We start from the raw sequence: 17,649 nt of genomic DNA, 5'->3' as shown, positions 1-17,649 counted from the left end.
GAAGCAGCATGCTCCTTCCCAAGGGTTGGGCTTTTTTCTGGAACACTTCCCACTGCTTCTCCTTCAAACCCTAGCTCAGATGCCTGTTCTCCTGGAAACTAGCTCTGGGCTTTCTTTTTTTTTTTTTTTTTTTTCGGAGCTGGGGACCGAACCCAGGGCCTTGTGCTTGCTAGGCAAGCGCTCTACCACTGAGCTAAATCCCCAACCCCTTTCTCCCTGCTCTTAAGCAGAGTTATACTCTACTCTACAGCCTGATGCCATGGTGACCTTCCCATCCAGTTCTGTGATCTACAGACACCCCGCCCTATACAGGCCTATGAAGTCCTCAAGGGAAGGGTCCCCTCTCGTTTATCTTGCTCAAGCTGGTAAGTATCAATACATTGGAAGTGTAAGTGAGCAAAGGGATGGATGGATGGATGGTTGAATGGATGGGTGGGTGGATGGATGGATGGAAGGATGGATGGTTGAATGGATGTATGGATGGATGGATGAATGTATGTATGTATGTATGGATGGATGGATGGATGGATGGTTGGGCAGATGGATGGATGGATGGATGGATGGATGGATGGATGGATGGAGGCCAGCCTGAGCTACATTGTAAGTTCCAGGCTAGTCTCACTACCAGAGAGAGATCATGTCTCAAAAACAGCAGCAACGGGCTGGAGAGATGACTCAGTGGTTAAGAGCACTGACTGCTCTTCCAGAGGTCCTGAGTTCAATTCCCAGCAACCACATGGTGGCTTACAACCATCTGTAAAGTGATCTGATGCCCTCTTCTGCTGTGTAGCAGAAGACAGCTACAGTGTACTCATATATAACTAATGAATAAACCTTTAAAAAAAACAGCAGCAACAACAAAGATGTAACTTGAGTGCTCTATGGTGCTATTAAATCACACCTCTCTCAGTGACAATAAAAGTCTTAGAGCGGATCACATAATCACACTGGAAGTGGTGTGCAATACCTCTACCTCGTCCCCTCCCCTGCTTTATCCCAGTTCATCATGGAACAAGTACATAAGGAATATTCACTCTGTGGGGGCCGTGGTAGGCCCTGGGGCAGCTGTGCTCCACGGCCTGTCATGTAAGTCACATGCCTCTAAGCCCAGCACTCAGCCTCAGAGGCAGCAGTGGAAAGATCACAAGTTTAGGGGTAGCCTGGGCTCATGGTAAGACTCTGTCTCAAACAAGGGTTGGGGGAGAAGGAGAGGCTCAGGAGAGAAGAGAGAATACTGTGCAATTGGGCGGGTAGCAATGTAGGGTATTTGTGTGTCTACACCTTCTCCTCCGAGTCTCAGTATGAACACTTCCCCTGAGTGGCCTGTCCTGACCACTGGTCTGCATGCCCTTTCTCCATTTCTCTTTTCTCAGATGTCCACTTCCTCAGTGTTTATGGAAAAGTAAAAATGGCAATCTTTTTCGTCTTCCCCCATTTGAACGTCTAAACCATGAGTAGAGACCTCATCTTTCTGCTCCCTGCTTTATCCCCAGAGTCCAAACAAAAACGAGTACCAGGCACACAGCAGGTACTTGAGAAGTGAAATATTTATGTCCTGATGATCTGCCTTTCGTGGCACTAATTTTCTCTTCAGTTGCATCCAATCCGAGGTCCACCCTGTCCTCAGTGCTCTTCTTTTTTTTTTAAGATTTATTATTATATTTATATGAGTACAGTGTTGCTGTCTTCAGACACACCAGAAGAAGGCACTGGATCCCATTACAGATGGTTGTGAGCCACCATGTGGTTGCTGGGATTTGAACTCAGGACCTCTGGAAGAGCAGTCAGTGCTCTTAACCACTGAGCCATCTCTCCAGCACCCTCAGTGCTCTTCTAATCCTGGGTTTCTCGGCTCTCGCATCTCCATTTGGTTCTGCTCTCTAACGTTCAGCTCTCTTGTCCTGGGTGCCTTTGAATATTCCAGGGGAGGTGCTCAGAAGTCGCACTCAGGAGTTCATCGTTTGGATCCTATGGGACGAGCATCTCTGTGGTTTCTGGCACTACCCAGCTCCATTCAGTTTCTTAGGCATCTCTTCTGGAAGAGACAATGCTTTTAGGATCAAAGTGGCCCCGATGCAGATGCAGACCTCTTCTTTCAGCCTGAGAATTTTCTTCTGCACTGGCAACTCCTCAGTGTAAAGCCAGGGGTTGCCCATAGTTACCAGACCACTCAGTGCCAAGGCTTGGCATTGGGGTGAAAGTGGACACCTTAACCTTCAGTCACTTTTTTGTGGTCCCTGACACCTGTTGGTCCCATTTTTCAATCCTCTACTGGGTTGGAGAGATGACAAGTTCTCAGTCAGGTCACAAAAGAAGGTACGATTTTGTATTGTTTTGTTTTGTTTGAGACAAGGTCTCATGTAGCTCAGTCTGGTCTCAAACTCACTATGTAGTCAAGGATGATCTTGAACCTATAATCCTCCCCAGTGCTGGGATTACAAGGCTATACCACCACACTTGGAATTATGTGTGGCTGGGCAGGGAAGCCAAGCCTTTGCTTCCTGTAACACACCAGCTCAGGAAACACAGTCTCCTCAGAGGGGCCAACGAGACACTCGAAGATGGAAGAGAGAGTTTCACAGAGGAAGTGGAAAGTGTCTCTGGGGAAGGGCTTTGGGTGTGAACGCTGGGAAAGAGCAGAGGTGTCAGAGAGCCTGAGGCAGCCAGGCAAGTGTGGGTGAGAGCCGGCTAGGAAGTGGTGTGTGCTGGGTGGCAGAAGATGCTACCAAATGAGGTCTGGTGCTAAGGAAGAAGGCTGGCAGGAGATGGGGAGTTGACCATCACGCTGAGGAAGTTGGTCTCAATTTTGGAGGCGAGGCTTGGGACGTGTGGACAGACTCCTGCTTTGTCAAAGCTAGGGAAGCAGGCATAGCGAAAGTGTCCAGTGGAGCACAGCCATTGGTAAGACTAGCTATAGTTCTAGTATTGCCTCTGAATTGCCCTCAGTTTTCCCATCTGTCAAATGGGACTTTCTCAGAGCCCTCTCAGTTCCACAACCAGGCTTCTGTCTACTCAGATGCTATCAAGATAGAATGTAGCTGCTCAGAGACCGAGAGAGGCAAAGGCTTGAAGCCCTATTTCTCTTCTTGGGTATGGGCAGACACAACAGACATCTCTTCCTGTCCAATTCCTTAAAGATGTTCCTAGCATCCTCATGCCCCTCCCCACTTATCTCCCACTATACACCTCACACCTCAGGATCCAAAAAGGAAACTTTAAGGAATTTGCAAAATAATATTGCTTAGTGTGCAGTCGTGGGTTCAATACCCAGTGCTGGAAAAGTACATAAATAAAATTAAGCCTAAGGGGTTGGTGAAGTGGGGAATGGTTAGGGGAGCCTGCAGCCAATCAATCACTCAGTTCAATCTTCAGGACCCATCCTGAGGACGGAATGAACCAACTCCTGAAAGTTGCCCTCCAGCCCGCACACAGTGGCATGTTTGTGCCCCACACTGATACTTTAAACAAGAAGTTCACATCTAGGCTAGGGAGACGGCTCAGTGATTAGGAGCGCTTGCTGCTCTTCCAGAGGTCCTGAGTTCGGATCCCAGCATCCATTTCTGGCAGTTCACAACCTTATGTAGCTCCAATCCCAGGGGATCTGACACCCTTTTCTGGATAGCATGACCACACACACACACACACACACACACACACACACACCCTTTTCTGGATAGCATGACCACACACACACACACACACACACACACACACACACACACACACACACACGACATGTATGCACTATATTTTTTTTTAAATAATAAGAGAAGTTTAAGCCATCGCACGCATTCCCAGCAGGAAGTAAATTACCACAAGGCCAGCTCTGGGGCTCACCCTTTCTAGCTTCTTCCCCAGGAGGGAGATTATTGTCTAGTAGTGCAACCTTGAGCTTCAGCATGGGCTTCCTGTCCCCTGCAGCTCCCCTGTCCCCCAGGCACCCTCTCCCAGGTTTAGCAGCTGAGACAGTAGAGTTCTGAGCATGAAACAGCCAAGATGAGCCATGGGAGGGGCTGACTGTCACTTCCCCCACCCCTCAATCCTCCTCCTCCTCCCCTAGACCAGACTTTCACTTCTTGTCTTTCTCAGCTTTATCTCTGGAGTTCAAGGCCCCCAAGGCCCTCTCAGGTTTTACCTAGGCTTGTGACAAAAGTCCTGAACCATATGAGAGAGGCCGGGGGAGTCCCCTTTACCATCAGGCGTGCAAACAAGACAGCACAGGGACTGAGCCAGGGAGAAAGGCTGAGGCAGGGGCTGGGCTGCCGAGCAAGAAAGGAGGAGAGGGAGTTGAGATTTAATCGGGGCCTGGAGAGTACTTGCCTCGATGTGTGAGGTACCACATTAAAGAGAACAGAAACAATAACAGCATGGACTGGATCAGGGTATTCGAGAGCAGCTCCGGAAGTGGCTGACGTCAGGGGGACCTGGATTCAAGTTCAAATGACTCCATCGGTTGTGAACTGGTCTTTTTTTTTTTTTTTTTTTTCATCACTCAAAACAGAGATAACTATTGGCCAGTATCACTGTGACCACAGTTCTGTTCTGTATAAGTTAGGGCACTGGCCAAACAGTTCTGGGGACTCTCCCATAGCTCTGCCCACAGCTTGTCCTCCCAATAGTCCCTCTCAGCCCTCCCTGAGTAGGATGACACTTCTTCACCCAAATCCCAAAACATGAAGTCTTTTTTTTTTTTATTTCTTTTTTTCGGAGCTGGGGACCGAACCCAGGGCCTTGCACTTCCTAGGCAAGCGCTCTACCACTGAGCTAAATCCCCAACCCTAGCACCCACTATTTTATTATGAACCCCATACCCCCACTTTCTTAGTCCCCTTCTCTTGTCCGATCATTTGCATGCCTATGTGTTTTCAGACAGAGCCCCAGGTAGCCTAGGCTGGCCTCAAAGTCACCATATAGTCTTAGCTGCCCTTCATCCCTCCTGCTGCTCTACCCCGAGATCTAGGATTACAGGAACTCAATCCTTAAGACAAAACACATCTTCCATTTATGTAATAATTGTTAGAGTTGGGTATTATCAATATACAGGGATTTTTTTAAGTTGTTTTGGTTTATTTTTGTTTTGAGCCAGAATCTTACTATGTAGTTCTATCTTATGTAGACCAGGCTAGCCTCAGACTCATAGAGATCAACCTGCTTCTGTCTCCCAAGAGCTAGCACTCCTTTTAATAATTTTTTTTATTCTATGTACATTGGTGTTTTGCCTGCATGTGTGCCCGTGTGAGTGTTAGACTCCTTGGAACTGGAATTACAGACAATTGTGAGCCTTCATGTGGGTGCCGGGGGTTGAACCTGTATCCTCTGGAAGAGCAACCAGGACTCTTAACTGCTGAGTCATCTCCCCAGTCCCTTGTTGGCTCTTTTTAAAGTAAATCATTAGTCAGCAGGGTGACATAGGCCTGCAATTCCAGAATTCAGAGGCTGAGACAGGAGGATCCTGCATTTAAACTGAGCCATGGTGACATAGACCATGTCTCAAAATACACAGATAAAAATAAGGATCATCACTACAGCAGATCCTCCAGCAACTGCCTTCTCTTTTTTTGGAGGGGGATGTTAAAGACTCACACATTCAGTGTCAGACTTGAGGTCTGAGTGACCAAATCCTGAAAACAAGAGTCCTTGCCCAGGACATGTGACTTCAAACCTTGGAAAACATCCTGCAGTTGTCCTCTTGTTGCTCTGTTGCTTCTGAGAATTCACAATCCATCTACAGGTCTCATAGCTAGTCTCATCCACCCCCAGGTTTGAAAGATGGACGCTCCCTTCCCCGCCCCTAGGCCCTCCTCCCTCCCTCCACCCCTCCCTATCTATTTTGCCTCCTAGTTCAAAAGCAGCCCGGTTCAAAGTGGCCTGCAGACTGCCCTGAACTCATCTCTCAAAGCTGTTACAGAGCCCAAGAAGATCCAGGATGAACACCTTCCTCCTCCTCCTCACCATCAGTCTCCTGGTTGTGGTTCAGGTAAGGACAGTCCTTAGAGCCCTGCAGCCACCACCAAGTCCCAGCCTGATGGTCTAGCCAGGGAGGGAATGCAGGGGAGGAACCTGCCTTCTGCCACAAGTACAGAGATAAATGTTCACCAACAGAAACCCAGGATCTAGGAGGGCCTATACGGTTGGGTTTCTAATCCTTTAGGTACTATCTGACTGGCCTCAGAGAGACCTGTGTTCCCACATGGGCAAACCTCACAGGGTGTCAGGGACGTGAAGGCGCTCAAAGGGTTCTGTGCAATTCTGGATCAGGAAGCAAGGAGTGGAAGCCCTGCTGAGGAGAGCCATACAAACGGTCCTTTTGAGAGGGCTGGAGAGAGGTCTAACACAGGGAACAGAGGGGCCCCTGCCTCTGCCATAGTGAACCATGGGTGTGTGGGAATGCAGAGACAGAAGTCTCCCATACACTCGGTAAATCAACTGCCACTCCGGGAGGCAACCTTTGAGGCACTGTGTACACAGAGGGGCCTGATTAATTACAGGGAATGGAGCCATCGAGTTCCTGATCAAGAACATCTAGACCACGCATCAAAGGCAGGCTGATGGCCACCAAAACTAGTTTGATTCCCATCAAGAGCAGTTACTGCTCGATCAAGCATCAAGGACAACTTGTCGCCTGCCATTCCCATCAGCCCTCCCACCCACCCTCCGCCAGGGGCCTTGTTCAGGCCCATCACGTGTGACACTCTCCGACACGATGGACTCTAATCATCAGGAGATGAGGAAATCCAGGCTCTGGGAGGGGAAGCCCGTACTCAGGTTTCTGTTTCCCTCTGTGCTGGAGGATCTGGTAGCCTGAAAGGTGACGGGAAGTTTCTTTGGGGTAGAAGTATGACAAACACTGGGGATGCCTTCCCGCTGCCTGTGACGAGGCAGGAAGCCAGGCATCCCAACAGGGCCTATGGCAGCTTTATGGGAGCCCGGAGTTGAAGGAAGGCAACCGAGGAGTTTTCATCAGGAGATTCGAATCCTACTGAGCACCACACTTCTCTTGCAGATACAAACAGGAGTCTTGGGACAAAACAGTACTGCTGTTACTACCCCTGCCAACAAAGCCGCCACGACTGCCGCCGCCACCACCAAGGCTGCCGCCACCACTGCCACCAAAACCACCACCGCTGTCAGAAAAACCCCTGGGAAACCCCCCAAGGCTGGGGCCTCATCCATCACCGATGTGGGGGCCTGCACTTTTCTTTTCTTTGCCAACACCTTAATGTGCCTCTTCTACCTCAGCTGAGGGGAAGGCATTTCTAAAGCCCTATGCTCCTCACACCGCTGCCACTACCAGTAGCAAGAGACACCCCAACCCAGTCCCTGGGAAGGGTTGATACCAGAGATCCAAGGAGGTTCAAGTTGACAGCCCATAGCCAGAACGTCGAGGTACTGGGGACGTGACACCCAGCTGGGGCACAATAAAGTTATGCTTACTTAGATGGGGCCCCACGTGTGATCACTGCACATCGCTGGCCCCAGGAGTCATCCATGCAGCAGAATTAGGAACGATGAAGCCCCGCACTACCTAGCACTATCCCGGACTCTGAAGCCCCACCCACCCCAGGTTCAGGCAGGTGCCCACCCCGAGACCGAGATGTCTTCACACTGATCACAGGGAGATCGTATACCACTGGGCTCTGTTTCTCTCAAAATTCCCAACTGGACTACTACAGACCCAGAAGCAGCCCAGGTCTGGGAGGGTTTGCAGAAGGGCGGCTTCTGAGTCGCCTGACCCTGCCATCTTATCACTGGGTTAGAGGATGACGAGGCAAGGGTCACCACTCACACTCTCAGCCAAGGAAGGCAGAAAGGACAAACGGCTCCTCTAACCATCATCCCCTCCTGGACTTGGGGTGGTCTTTGGAGGAGAGAAGGAAACCCAGACTGGTTCCCAAGGGTCCTTGCCTTGGTGTCTTCCCAGCAGCTCTAGGTCTCTGATATCCTGACCTGCCACTCATCTAGAGACCCAATCCCCTCTCCTGGCTTTTCTTTTTTTTTTTTTTTTTTTTGGTTCTTTTTTTCGGAGCTGGGGACCGAACCCAGGGCCTTGCGCTTCCTAGGCAAGCGCTCTACCACTGAGCTAAATCCCCAACCCCGCTTTTCTTTTCTTTTAAGATTTATTTTTATTTATATGAGTACACTGTAGCTGTCTTCAGACACACCAGAAGAGGGCATCGGATCTCTTTACAGGTGGTTGTGAGCCACCATGTGGTTGCTGGGAATTGAAGTCAGGACCTCTGGAAGAGCAGTCAGTGCTCTTAACCACTGAGCCATCTCTCTAGCCCTCCCCTGGCTTTTCTGATCAAGGCCAAACTTTCAGGCTTTGACACTAGAGTTAGAAGCAGCAGGATGGTAGACCCTCCTATCTTTCTTGCCCTGCCCACTGTGGTCTCACAGACTGAACCTTGAAATTCCCACCTTGGATCCATCCGTACCCCTGGAATACTTTCTGCAACTCCTTCTATCTGGCCTGGCCAGCTCCTCCCCATTCCGTGTGTCAGAGACGTACCTCTTCCAAGTGTGACAGCCTCCGCTTCTGTTCCCTGAACACCTGTCAGAGTCCTGCACTGGGGTGGGAACCACAGAGGCTTGGCTAATGTAATGGTTGTGCCAGGTCCCCAAAATCAGAGAGACAGAATGGGGTGACACACCAGGCAGTGTGGGTGTGGAGCTCCCTCTGGTGGCACGGGGAGGCTATGCAGGAAGAAACTAACTGGGAGAGGACTGAGAAGGGCAAGTGGTCCCTCTCCACCCCCAACATCAAGGCGCAAAGATGACAATGCCGGCCGCATAGTAGAAAATAGCTTATTTCACAGAAAAATCTGTATAAAATATTTCATCCTGGCAAACACCTCCAGCAGGAAACTGGTGATGCGGTTGGTTCAAAGTACATGGACAGTCCAGATCTGGGAAGGCCTGTCCTTGGTTGGTTCCCACAGCACCACATGGTCCCGGTCATAACCTCGGCCACCTGAGGGGGGTGAGATTCAGAGATGGTCAGAGAGTACTGGATGCGGCCCTGTCCTTGGTCCCTTTTTGCGCACGCCCCACCCCACTCCCACCAGCCTACATTACCCTTCACGTCCAGGATCTGGCCTTCAAACATTTGGCTGCAGATGTGACCCAATTCACTGATGCTCCAGGTTTGGCGTGGTAGGCGGCTCTCAGCCCAGAGTACTACTTTGGAGCCTGGGCTGGGAGGTCCAATCACCTGTAGGCTCATGGTGGGGGCCATCTGAGGCCCCAGAGAATCATGAGATTCGGCATTCCCCACAGGAAGCCTCCCAAGATCACGCTACTCTTGGCTCACTGGATTATTGTTGCTGCTGCTGCCTACTTTGTCTGGGACACAGTATCTCTCTGTGGCGCTCTGGCTAGCCCAGAACTTGCTATCTGGAACAGGCTGGTCTCGAGCTCATAGATAGGCGACCGTCTCTGTCTCCTGGGTGCTGTAACAAAGGGCATGTGCCATCCTGCCCAGCTCGAGCGCTGGTTTTGAATGCTGGCTCTTATAACTGTGGCCCTAGGCAAGTGTCATCATCACTTTTTAACGTTTCTTTCTTTTATGAGTGTTCTGACTGCATGTATGTCTGTGCAACAGGTATATGCCTGGTGCCCACAGAGGTCAGAAGACGTCAGACCTCTGGACCTGGAATTAGGGATGGCTTTCCCTCATTTTATGCTGGGAACTGAATGCAGGTCCTCTGCAAAAGCAACGAGAGCTTTTAGCTGCTGTGCCATTTCTCCAGCCCTCAGTACTGCTTATTTGAAGATTTCACATGAGAAGGGTCAATGAGCTTGCATTCTCTACTTCTGGGCCATATGAATCTTGCTTCTAACTGGGCTGGGGTTTCCCAAGGCCGGCTGGCAAGCCTGGGCTCAGCAGCAGAGCAAGCTCCAGGGCCCTACCTGGTTCTTCAGCAGTCCCTCTTCATAGTACCAAATGCAGCTGCCTCCAGCTTGGGGCTCTGAGACCACCACACGGCCTGCTTTCATGTCCTCCACGTGGTCAGGCACTGACAGGAATCCCCCTAGTGCTGCATTCCACAGGCGGAAATAGGCTCGGCGCTGAGGATGAGGAGAGGCTGAGAAGCTGCCGTCAGGGACGCCTGACCTCCCTCAACTCTGGACCTCTAAGGGACCCACACTCCCAAACCTTCCCTGCCTCCAAACTTTCCCCCATCATAGTCACATCTTTTTGACACGCCCATACTACATGCATAACACATGCACATAGTTCTTTAACCATAGATATCTACACGTGTGTTTAGGGACCCTGGCAGGTATCCCCACAGTTCACAAGGTGGCACAGTTTATAGGAAGCACAAACAATTCCACAGGTCTACGTGGCCATTGCGTTCACATCGTAACTGATACACAGATCCTCCCGGCCTGTTCCGTACCAGCAACCTATGCTCACTTGTTACAGGTACAGCTGATTGTAAGACTACAGATGTCCACACGCACACAGGCATGCACACATACAGAAGGAAAACTGCATGCATACGAACATGCTAGAGCTAAAGAGAAGAGCAGTGACACTAGACGGCCAGAGATCTGAAGTGGCTCTGCAGCAGTGAGAGCAGCAGACAGGATGGTGTATGCCCTGGGTACGATCTGAGCAGTGTTTCTTGCTAAAGCACTGCCTGCTGGTTCTGCAGTCATTATCGGTCTTCAAAACACTCAGGACACAAATGTTATCCCCATTTTATAGATGAGGAAACATCTGGGCGTGTTGGCACACACTTCCAATCCCAGCACTCGGGAGGCAGAGGCAGACGGATGTTTAAGGCCAGGCTAATCTACACAGAGACTTCCAGGCCAGCTAGGGCTATACAAGCAGTCCACAAGGGCCATAGTGAGTCCCTGCTTTAATACATAGATATACACACACATACAGAGACACACAAGACACACACACACACACAGAGCCATAGCTTAGAAACATATGTGTAGAGAAATGAAGCCAACCTCTAGACAAGCAGGGATGGACATGCACCCTCGCATGAAAGTTCCGTGCGTGAAATGATTTTCGGTGTTGGTGAATAAGCTTATTGTATATATTGCGATGTCCTTCCGGACAGGGCAAAATTGTCTGGTTTTCAGGTTGATTTAGAGAAAAATGACTAAGATGACAATACAAGGGGACACGTGTGACCCGACACCAATATCAAGCCTGGGAAACAGGTTTATGAGAGGACAGGCGCACCCCTGAGGCACTCGTGCTGACTGCTACCTACCTGTTTGATAGGGTAGAGGGAGCCCACCCTCTGGGTGCCGCTGTAGGTCAGCCAGTTGGTGATCTCGCAGCTCCCCACTAGCCACTGGCGGCCCCGGAAGTCACTGTGCTCACACACTACCCATCTGTGCCCAGCAGGTGCCAAAGACGCAAAGGAACACAGACAAACAGACAGACAGAGACAGGTGGAAGACAAGGCACATGTGTTAGAACAACCTCTGCTCCCTCGTCTCTCACACTAGGGTGAGGGCCCGCAGTAGGAGGAAAGGCTCTTGTGTACATTGGGGGCTTTCAGGACCCAGCACCCAACCGAGCCCCGGGAGCCAGAGGCCCTCAGGCTGTACTGCTTTCTGGCCTGTGGCGGGGTCCCCACCCCACCAATCACCCAAGACAGTTTGGGGCACACACTCACACGCCGCCCTGGACGCGCACAGACAGCACGTGGTTGTTGAAGCCCTCGGCTTGAAGGCTTCGCACCTCTCCGGTCAGCTCGATCTCCTTCCCCTCGAAGCACTCCAGGCCAAAGAGGGACAGGGAGGGCTCTGAAAAGTGCTGGGGTTAGAGGAAGAGAGACAGATGAGGCCATGAAATCTCCAAGCCCACACTCTGCCCTGTGACCCCCAGGTCCGTACCTTGGATCTGTGGTGTGTGTCACTGTGCCTGGCTATCAGAGTTGGCACTCCTAAGAACTAATGGGGAGGCTGGGAACTCGGGGCTCCTTCCGCATCATCTCTTGCTCATTTCTCGGGGGTGGTAACCAATCACAGAGATCAATAAGGATCTCCTTCATCCATGGCTTGTACTCTGTCTAATCCCATCCTAACTCAACAACCCTTTGAGATAGACGCTCTCATGGAATCCGTTTGGCAGAGAGAGCACTGAGGCTGAAGAAGGCAAGACCAATGGCTTACAGCCCCATAGCTGAGCTCCAGACCCAGGTCTAACTGTCCCGGCCCACTGTACATGAGGGTACGGGGCAGAAGCTGTACAACCAAGCAGCTCTGTTTCCAGCTGCGTGGCCCGGAACAAACACGAGTGGCTCTGGGACTCGCCAGGCTTTGAGGAGGGTGACTCAGCAAATGTCAGCTGTCCTGACTCAGCAGTGCCCGGTCGCTCTCCCCGTCCCCTCAGCATCATCACAGTGTGCATGTGGCTTCTGTCAGGAATAGCATTTTACCTCCATTGTGGGTCACGGTGTTAGCCTCTCCCTGCCTTGCGCTTCTGCTCTCTCCTGCACTGCCATCTTCCCAGTTGCTCCTCACGGCCCTCTCTGCCTCTCAGCTAACTTGAGTGTCAGTTGGGCTTCTGCTTGGGACACAGCACTGGGCACTGCCACCTTTGGGTCCCGCTGTCTAAGTACTTCCAGGAACTATGTCATTGAGTGCTCAATAAACACCTGGCCAGTTGAGCTGCCTTAGGGCCTGAGTCAAGGGCGCACTGAGAGAGACTCTGGAAGCCATTGCTCATCCAGTCCGCTAGGTGGTATGTGAGACAGGACACTCCCTCTACCTCTGTGGTGGCTCGGGTCTGGATGGGGAACTCACCAGGGGAATCTTCCGGAGAGAGCCCAGGACCGTGGAGGCCAGGCAGCCCATGGCTGTAAGAGTGGGGTACTCGCCCTCTGACACAATGTGCTGGTCTGCCTCAAAGTTCTTGTCCTCAAACAGGACCCAGCTGGAAGGGGACAAATAGGGAAAGGCGACATCAGAGCTTAGCTCGTACTACACCTACCTCATACCCTGAGTGCACAGTGCCTGCGGACTCGATGGCCTTCCTCTAATCAAGGAGAGGTCCATGGTGGACAGGCAATACAGCATCGGGGACCGAGGGGTCAGACGTAGGAAAGGACTTAAGCGGAGCAAGGGAGCAAGAAAGAAAAGGAGGAGTGAAAAAAAGGGGCGGGCACAGTGGTGCCCTTCAGGTCTTGGTGAGTTTGAAGCCAGCCCTTTGTAGGGGAGAATGGCGCTCTGAGGTGGGCAATCTGCCTGTGCTGTATCCGAGGGCGCCATTCAAACCACAAAATAATTAACACACGCGGGAGTCTAATCCTCCAGCACCGCTACAGCAAAGCATGTGGAGACCCAAATGTCCACCAGCAGGGGACTGGCTAACCTTGGGCCTGCTGGTTGCTCGGTAGGCTGAAGCAGAGGGTCATACAAGTTCCAGACCAGCCTAGGCAGCTTAGTTAGACCGTGTCTCAAAAAGAAGTGAATGGGGCTGGGGATTTAGCTCAGTGGTAGAGCGCTTGCCTAGGAAGCGCAAGGCCCTGGGTTCGGTCCCCAGCTCCGAAAAAAAGAAAAAAAGCAAAAAAGAAGTAAAAAGACAGTGAGACAGCTCTGTGGGTAAAGGCATTCACTGCCAAGCTGGACACCAGAACTCAATGGCTGTGAGGTGTATGGGGAGGGAAAGGATCGATTTCTGTCCCCCACGTGTGGCCTTCCGGAGGTACCTTGGTTTCGAAGACATTGTGAAGTGGGGTCCCTAAGCTGGAATGAGTGTCCTTCTAAGAACTGGAAGAGGGGGGCTGGAGAGATGGCTCAGTGGTTGAGAGCACTGACTGCTCTTCCAGAGGTCCTGAGTTCAAATCTCAGCAACCACATGGTGGCTCACAACCATCTGTAATGAGATCCGATGCCCTCTTCTGGTGTGTCTTAAGACAGCTACAGTGTACTCGTATATATATTAAAAAAAAAAAAAAAGAACAGAAAGAGGGCTAGGCAGTGGGGGGCATGCTTTTAATTCTAGCCTTTGAGAGAGGGGCAGGGACAGGGGCAGGGGCAGGGGCAGGGGCAGGGGCAGGGGCAGGGGCAGGGGCAGGGGCAGGGGCAGGGGCAGGGGCAGGGGCAGGTAGATCTCTGAGTTTGAAGGCAGCTAGCCAGGGCTACACAGAGAAACCCCGACCTGAACCCATCCCTGTAAAATAAGAAAATAGAATGGGAAGATGGGTGTCTGGGTGGCCGAAGGGTCTAAAGCACCAGACTCAAAAGCCAGAAGAGACCAGAGCTCTGCTCTCCCGTAGCAAGGGAGGGTGCAGGGACAGGGGCGGAGTGGTATGAAAAATTATTTCCTGCTATTTAAGTCACACAGTTTCATCTTGTTAAATGAAGCTGAGCTCCAACAGGAGCTGTGAAAACCGCTTCTGTCATTAAAACTACTAAGTTCCTGGCCAGGTGTGACGCTTGTGTGTTCTCCATCTGCTTGGAACAAGTTGGCAAGCTGCCTTCCCCAGCCCCTCCCCTTCCTTCATTTCTGCGGGTACCCAGCCATATCTCATCAGCGAAAACTGTTATTTGCATAAATTGTTTGATTGATTGACTGATTTAGACAGGGTCTCACTATGTCACTCTGGCTGTCCTGGAACCCACTTTGTAGACCAGGCTGGCCTCGAACTCAGTGATTGTGCCTTCGTAAGTGTTGAATTAAAGGTGTGCACCACCACACCTGCTAAATTGTAGAAATTTAAAATCTTTTTTCTGTTTTTCAAGACAGGATTTCTCTGTGTAACGGAGCACTGGCTGTCCTGGACTCACTTTGTAGATCAGGCTGGCCTCAAATTTACAGAGATCCACCTGCCCTAAATTTATAATCTTAAAAAGACTATTCCAAAAAAAAAAAAAAAATAGAGAATCAGAACTTGGGTACATAGCTCACTGGTCGAATGCTTGCCTAGTGTGTGTGAGGACCTAGGACCAACCCTTTCCCGTGCAAACAAATACATAAATAAAGTGTTCCTAAAAGTTAAAAAAACACATTAAATTAATTTAACTATATACCAGGTTTGTAACACAATCACAGACAAAAATTATTATTTCGGGGACCAGAGAGACGGCTCAGAAGTTTAAAGCACTGGCTGCTCTTACAGAGGACCTGGGTTTGGTAGTCAGCATCCACATGGTGGCTCACAACTGCCTTTAACTCCAGCTCCAGGCATCTGACGCCCTCTTCTGGTCTGCTCAGAAACTGCACGCACATGGTACACAGACACAGACATACAGGCAGGCAAAACATTCAAACCCGTAAAATAAAAATAAGTAAATCTTTTTCAAAAAGATGATCTTAAATTCCTTTCAGATTTCCTTTTTCCCATGCGTTCCAGGCTCGCCTCAAACTCACAATGCAGGCAAGGATGATTGTAAGACCTTGTTTCTACTCTCCGAGTGCTGGGATTAAAGTTGTGAACTTTGTGTACTTTTGCTTTTTTGAGACAGGGTCTCAGAACATGAGGGTGGCCTCGAATCATGCATGATCCTGCTGCCGCAGTCTCTCAAAGGGATGTCCTACTACATGGGCTTCAAATTTCCTCAAAAGGAAGTTTTTTAACTGTTACCAACTATGTAAAGAGACTGTCCTGAGGGCAAAAAGAAACAGGAGGAGCTCCACGGCTACAAATGGCTCCACTCTGGTGTCGAGAGAATAATATCTTTTTTTTTTTTTTTTTGGTTCTTTTTTTTTGGAGCTGGGGACCGAACCCAGGGCCTTGCGCTTCCTAAGCAAGCGCTCTACCACTGAGCTAAATCCCCAACCCCGAGAGAATAATATCTTACGTCTGTATGGATGTGACGCCTGTCAAGAATAAATAGGAACTAGAAGGTGGGATATCCGGGAAGCAAAAAGAATTCTGGGATAGAGCAAGGCATGGGAAGATGTGACGAGAATATAGATTAATATAAATGGGTTATTTTAAGTTATGATTCTAGTCAGAGTAGAGCCTAGCTATATGGCCAAGGTATTTGTAAACGTATTTAGATCTGAGTGTTATTTCTGGAAGCATGGGGCTGAGAGGAAGAACTGGACTTAAGTTCAACACCCTGGGGAGCAACAGAAGCATTATAATTCTGAAACACTTAGTATGCAGATTTGAGGTGCTAATTACCATGTCCTATAAAGGAAACTGGAACGCCTTAGGAAAATTTTGACTCTAGAGTTGGGCAAGAAACGGACATAATCATTTTGGGGAGACATCATGTTGTGCCTGTGAAACAAGGATGCTTCCCCGACTACTGGGGCCACATCAAAAGGACCAAGAGACTGTGCTCCAAAGACAGAGCAATCTGAGCATGCCCAGGAAGAGTGACTACGCAGACCGCAACATACCAGACTCCAAAAGGCTGCTAGCTCAGGTCTCCACAGTGAGACCCTCCTCAAAACACTGTGTTAGATAACTTTGCTGGGCACAGTAACACACCCAAGGAGACAAAGGCAGGTAGCTCTCTCTGGGTTCAAGGCTAGCTTGGTCTACATAGTAAGATGCTATCTCAAAATTGCTTGTTTTCCTGGTACTGGCTCACCTCTTCTGGTGTGTCTGAAGACAGCTACAGTGTACTCATAATAAATAAATAAATCTTTTTTAAATAAAGAAGTAATAAACTTGGTAATTACCCTTTGGTAAGAAGGAGGACAAGACTCATGGGTCTCACATCTGTGCAACGAGAAGCTTATGTCACCATGACACAGACTTGCCAACAAAATCAGACAACTTCATCAAATCCCTCACTTTCCCTACCAGTTGGAGCAGATAAGAGAGAAAGGAAAAAAAGACACCAGAAAGTAATCAAGTAAACATGAAAGACAGGAGATGGGGAACACAAAGATAAAATGATTAGATTCCCTCATACAAATATATAGTAGAAAATACGGGAGAAAAGAGGACAGGTGGGCAGAACAGAACCAAGTCAAGCGAGGCAATTTGTGACCTTCCTTGGGTCCTGAGAGCAGCAACTGAGTTGGCTGGACATGGACAGGGTAGTGACCTGAGCCTATATGGGTGTGGAGACCCTTTCTATGGTCTCCTCCTAACACCCCCAATGCTGGGATAGAATCCAAGGCTTCTGGTAACACAGGCATCTGCTCTAAGAAAAGTTCTTTCTAATATTTTAAAACTACTTTTATATTTTGTTTTATCTCGTTTTTTGAAAGAGGGTTTCAGGGGCTGGAGAGATGGCTCAGTGGTTAAGAGCACTGACTGCTCTTCCAGAGGTCCTGAGTTCAATTCCCAGCAACCACATGGTGGCTCACGACCATCTGTAATGGGATCCGATGCCCTCTTCTGGTGTGTCTGAAGACAGCTACAGTGTACTCATAAAGGAAAGAAAGAAAGAAAGAAAGAAAGAAAGAAAGAAAGAAAGGGAAGAAAGAAAGAAAGAAAGGGAAGAAAGAAAGAAAGAAAGAAAGAAAGGGAAGAAAGAAGGAAAGAAAGGGAAGAAAGAAAGAAAGAAAGAAAGGGAAGAAAGAAAGAAAGGGAAGAAAGAAAGAAAGAAAGGGAAGAAAGAAAGAAAGAAAGGAAGGAAGGAAGAAAGAAAGAAAGGAAGGAAGGAAGGAGGGAAGGAAGGAAGAGAGTTTTCTTCTGTGTGCCCCTGGCTGCCTGGGAGCTCATTCTGAAGAATGGGCTAGCCTTAGACTCACAGAGAACC

General features: G+C 49.7%; 3 protein-coding genes across 3 annotated transcripts in view; 2 read left to right on the top strand and 1 right to left on the bottom strand.

Annotated features, from left to right (window-relative positions):
• Positions 1-17,649, top strand: part of Cnksr1 (connector enhancer of kinase suppressor of Ras 1) — a 460,720-nt gene that overhangs the window by 129,960 nt on the left and 313,111 nt on the right. The gene's annotated exons all lie outside the window — the stretch shown is intronic.
• On the top strand, positions 5,863-7,423 carry Cd52 (CD52 molecule). The gene is given in 2 exon segments (NM_053983.2): positions 5,863-5,977; positions 7,004-7,423. Coding segments are annotated over 2 exon segments (291 nt in total). The 5' UTR covers positions 5,863-5,926; the 3' UTR covers positions 7,244-7,423.
• Crybg2 (crystallin beta-gamma domain containing 2) overlaps positions 8,790-17,649 on the bottom strand; it is a 31,591-nt gene continuing 22,731 nt past the window's right edge. Inside the window, 6 exon segments of the mRNA NM_001431159.1 lie at positions 8,790-8,971; positions 9,076-9,235; positions 9,910-10,068; positions 11,241-11,364; positions 11,652-11,791; positions 12,784-12,913. Of these exon segments, the coding sequence (NP_001418088.1) occupies positions 8,883-8,971; positions 9,076-9,235; positions 9,910-10,068; positions 11,241-11,364; positions 11,652-11,791; positions 12,784-12,913 (802 nt within the window). The 3' untranslated portion in view covers positions 8,790-8,882.

This window comes from Rattus norvegicus, chromosome 5, assembly GCF_021556685.1.
Source record: "Rattus norvegicus strain SHRSP/BbbUtx chromosome 5, alternate assembly SHRSP_T2T, whole genome shotgun sequence".
Taxonomy (NCBI): Eukaryota; Metazoa; Chordata; class Mammalia; order Rodentia; family Muridae; genus Rattus; species Rattus norvegicus.
The sequence above is the reverse complement of the archived record's forward strand: the minus strand, read 5'-3'. Positions and strand labels throughout refer to the sequence as shown.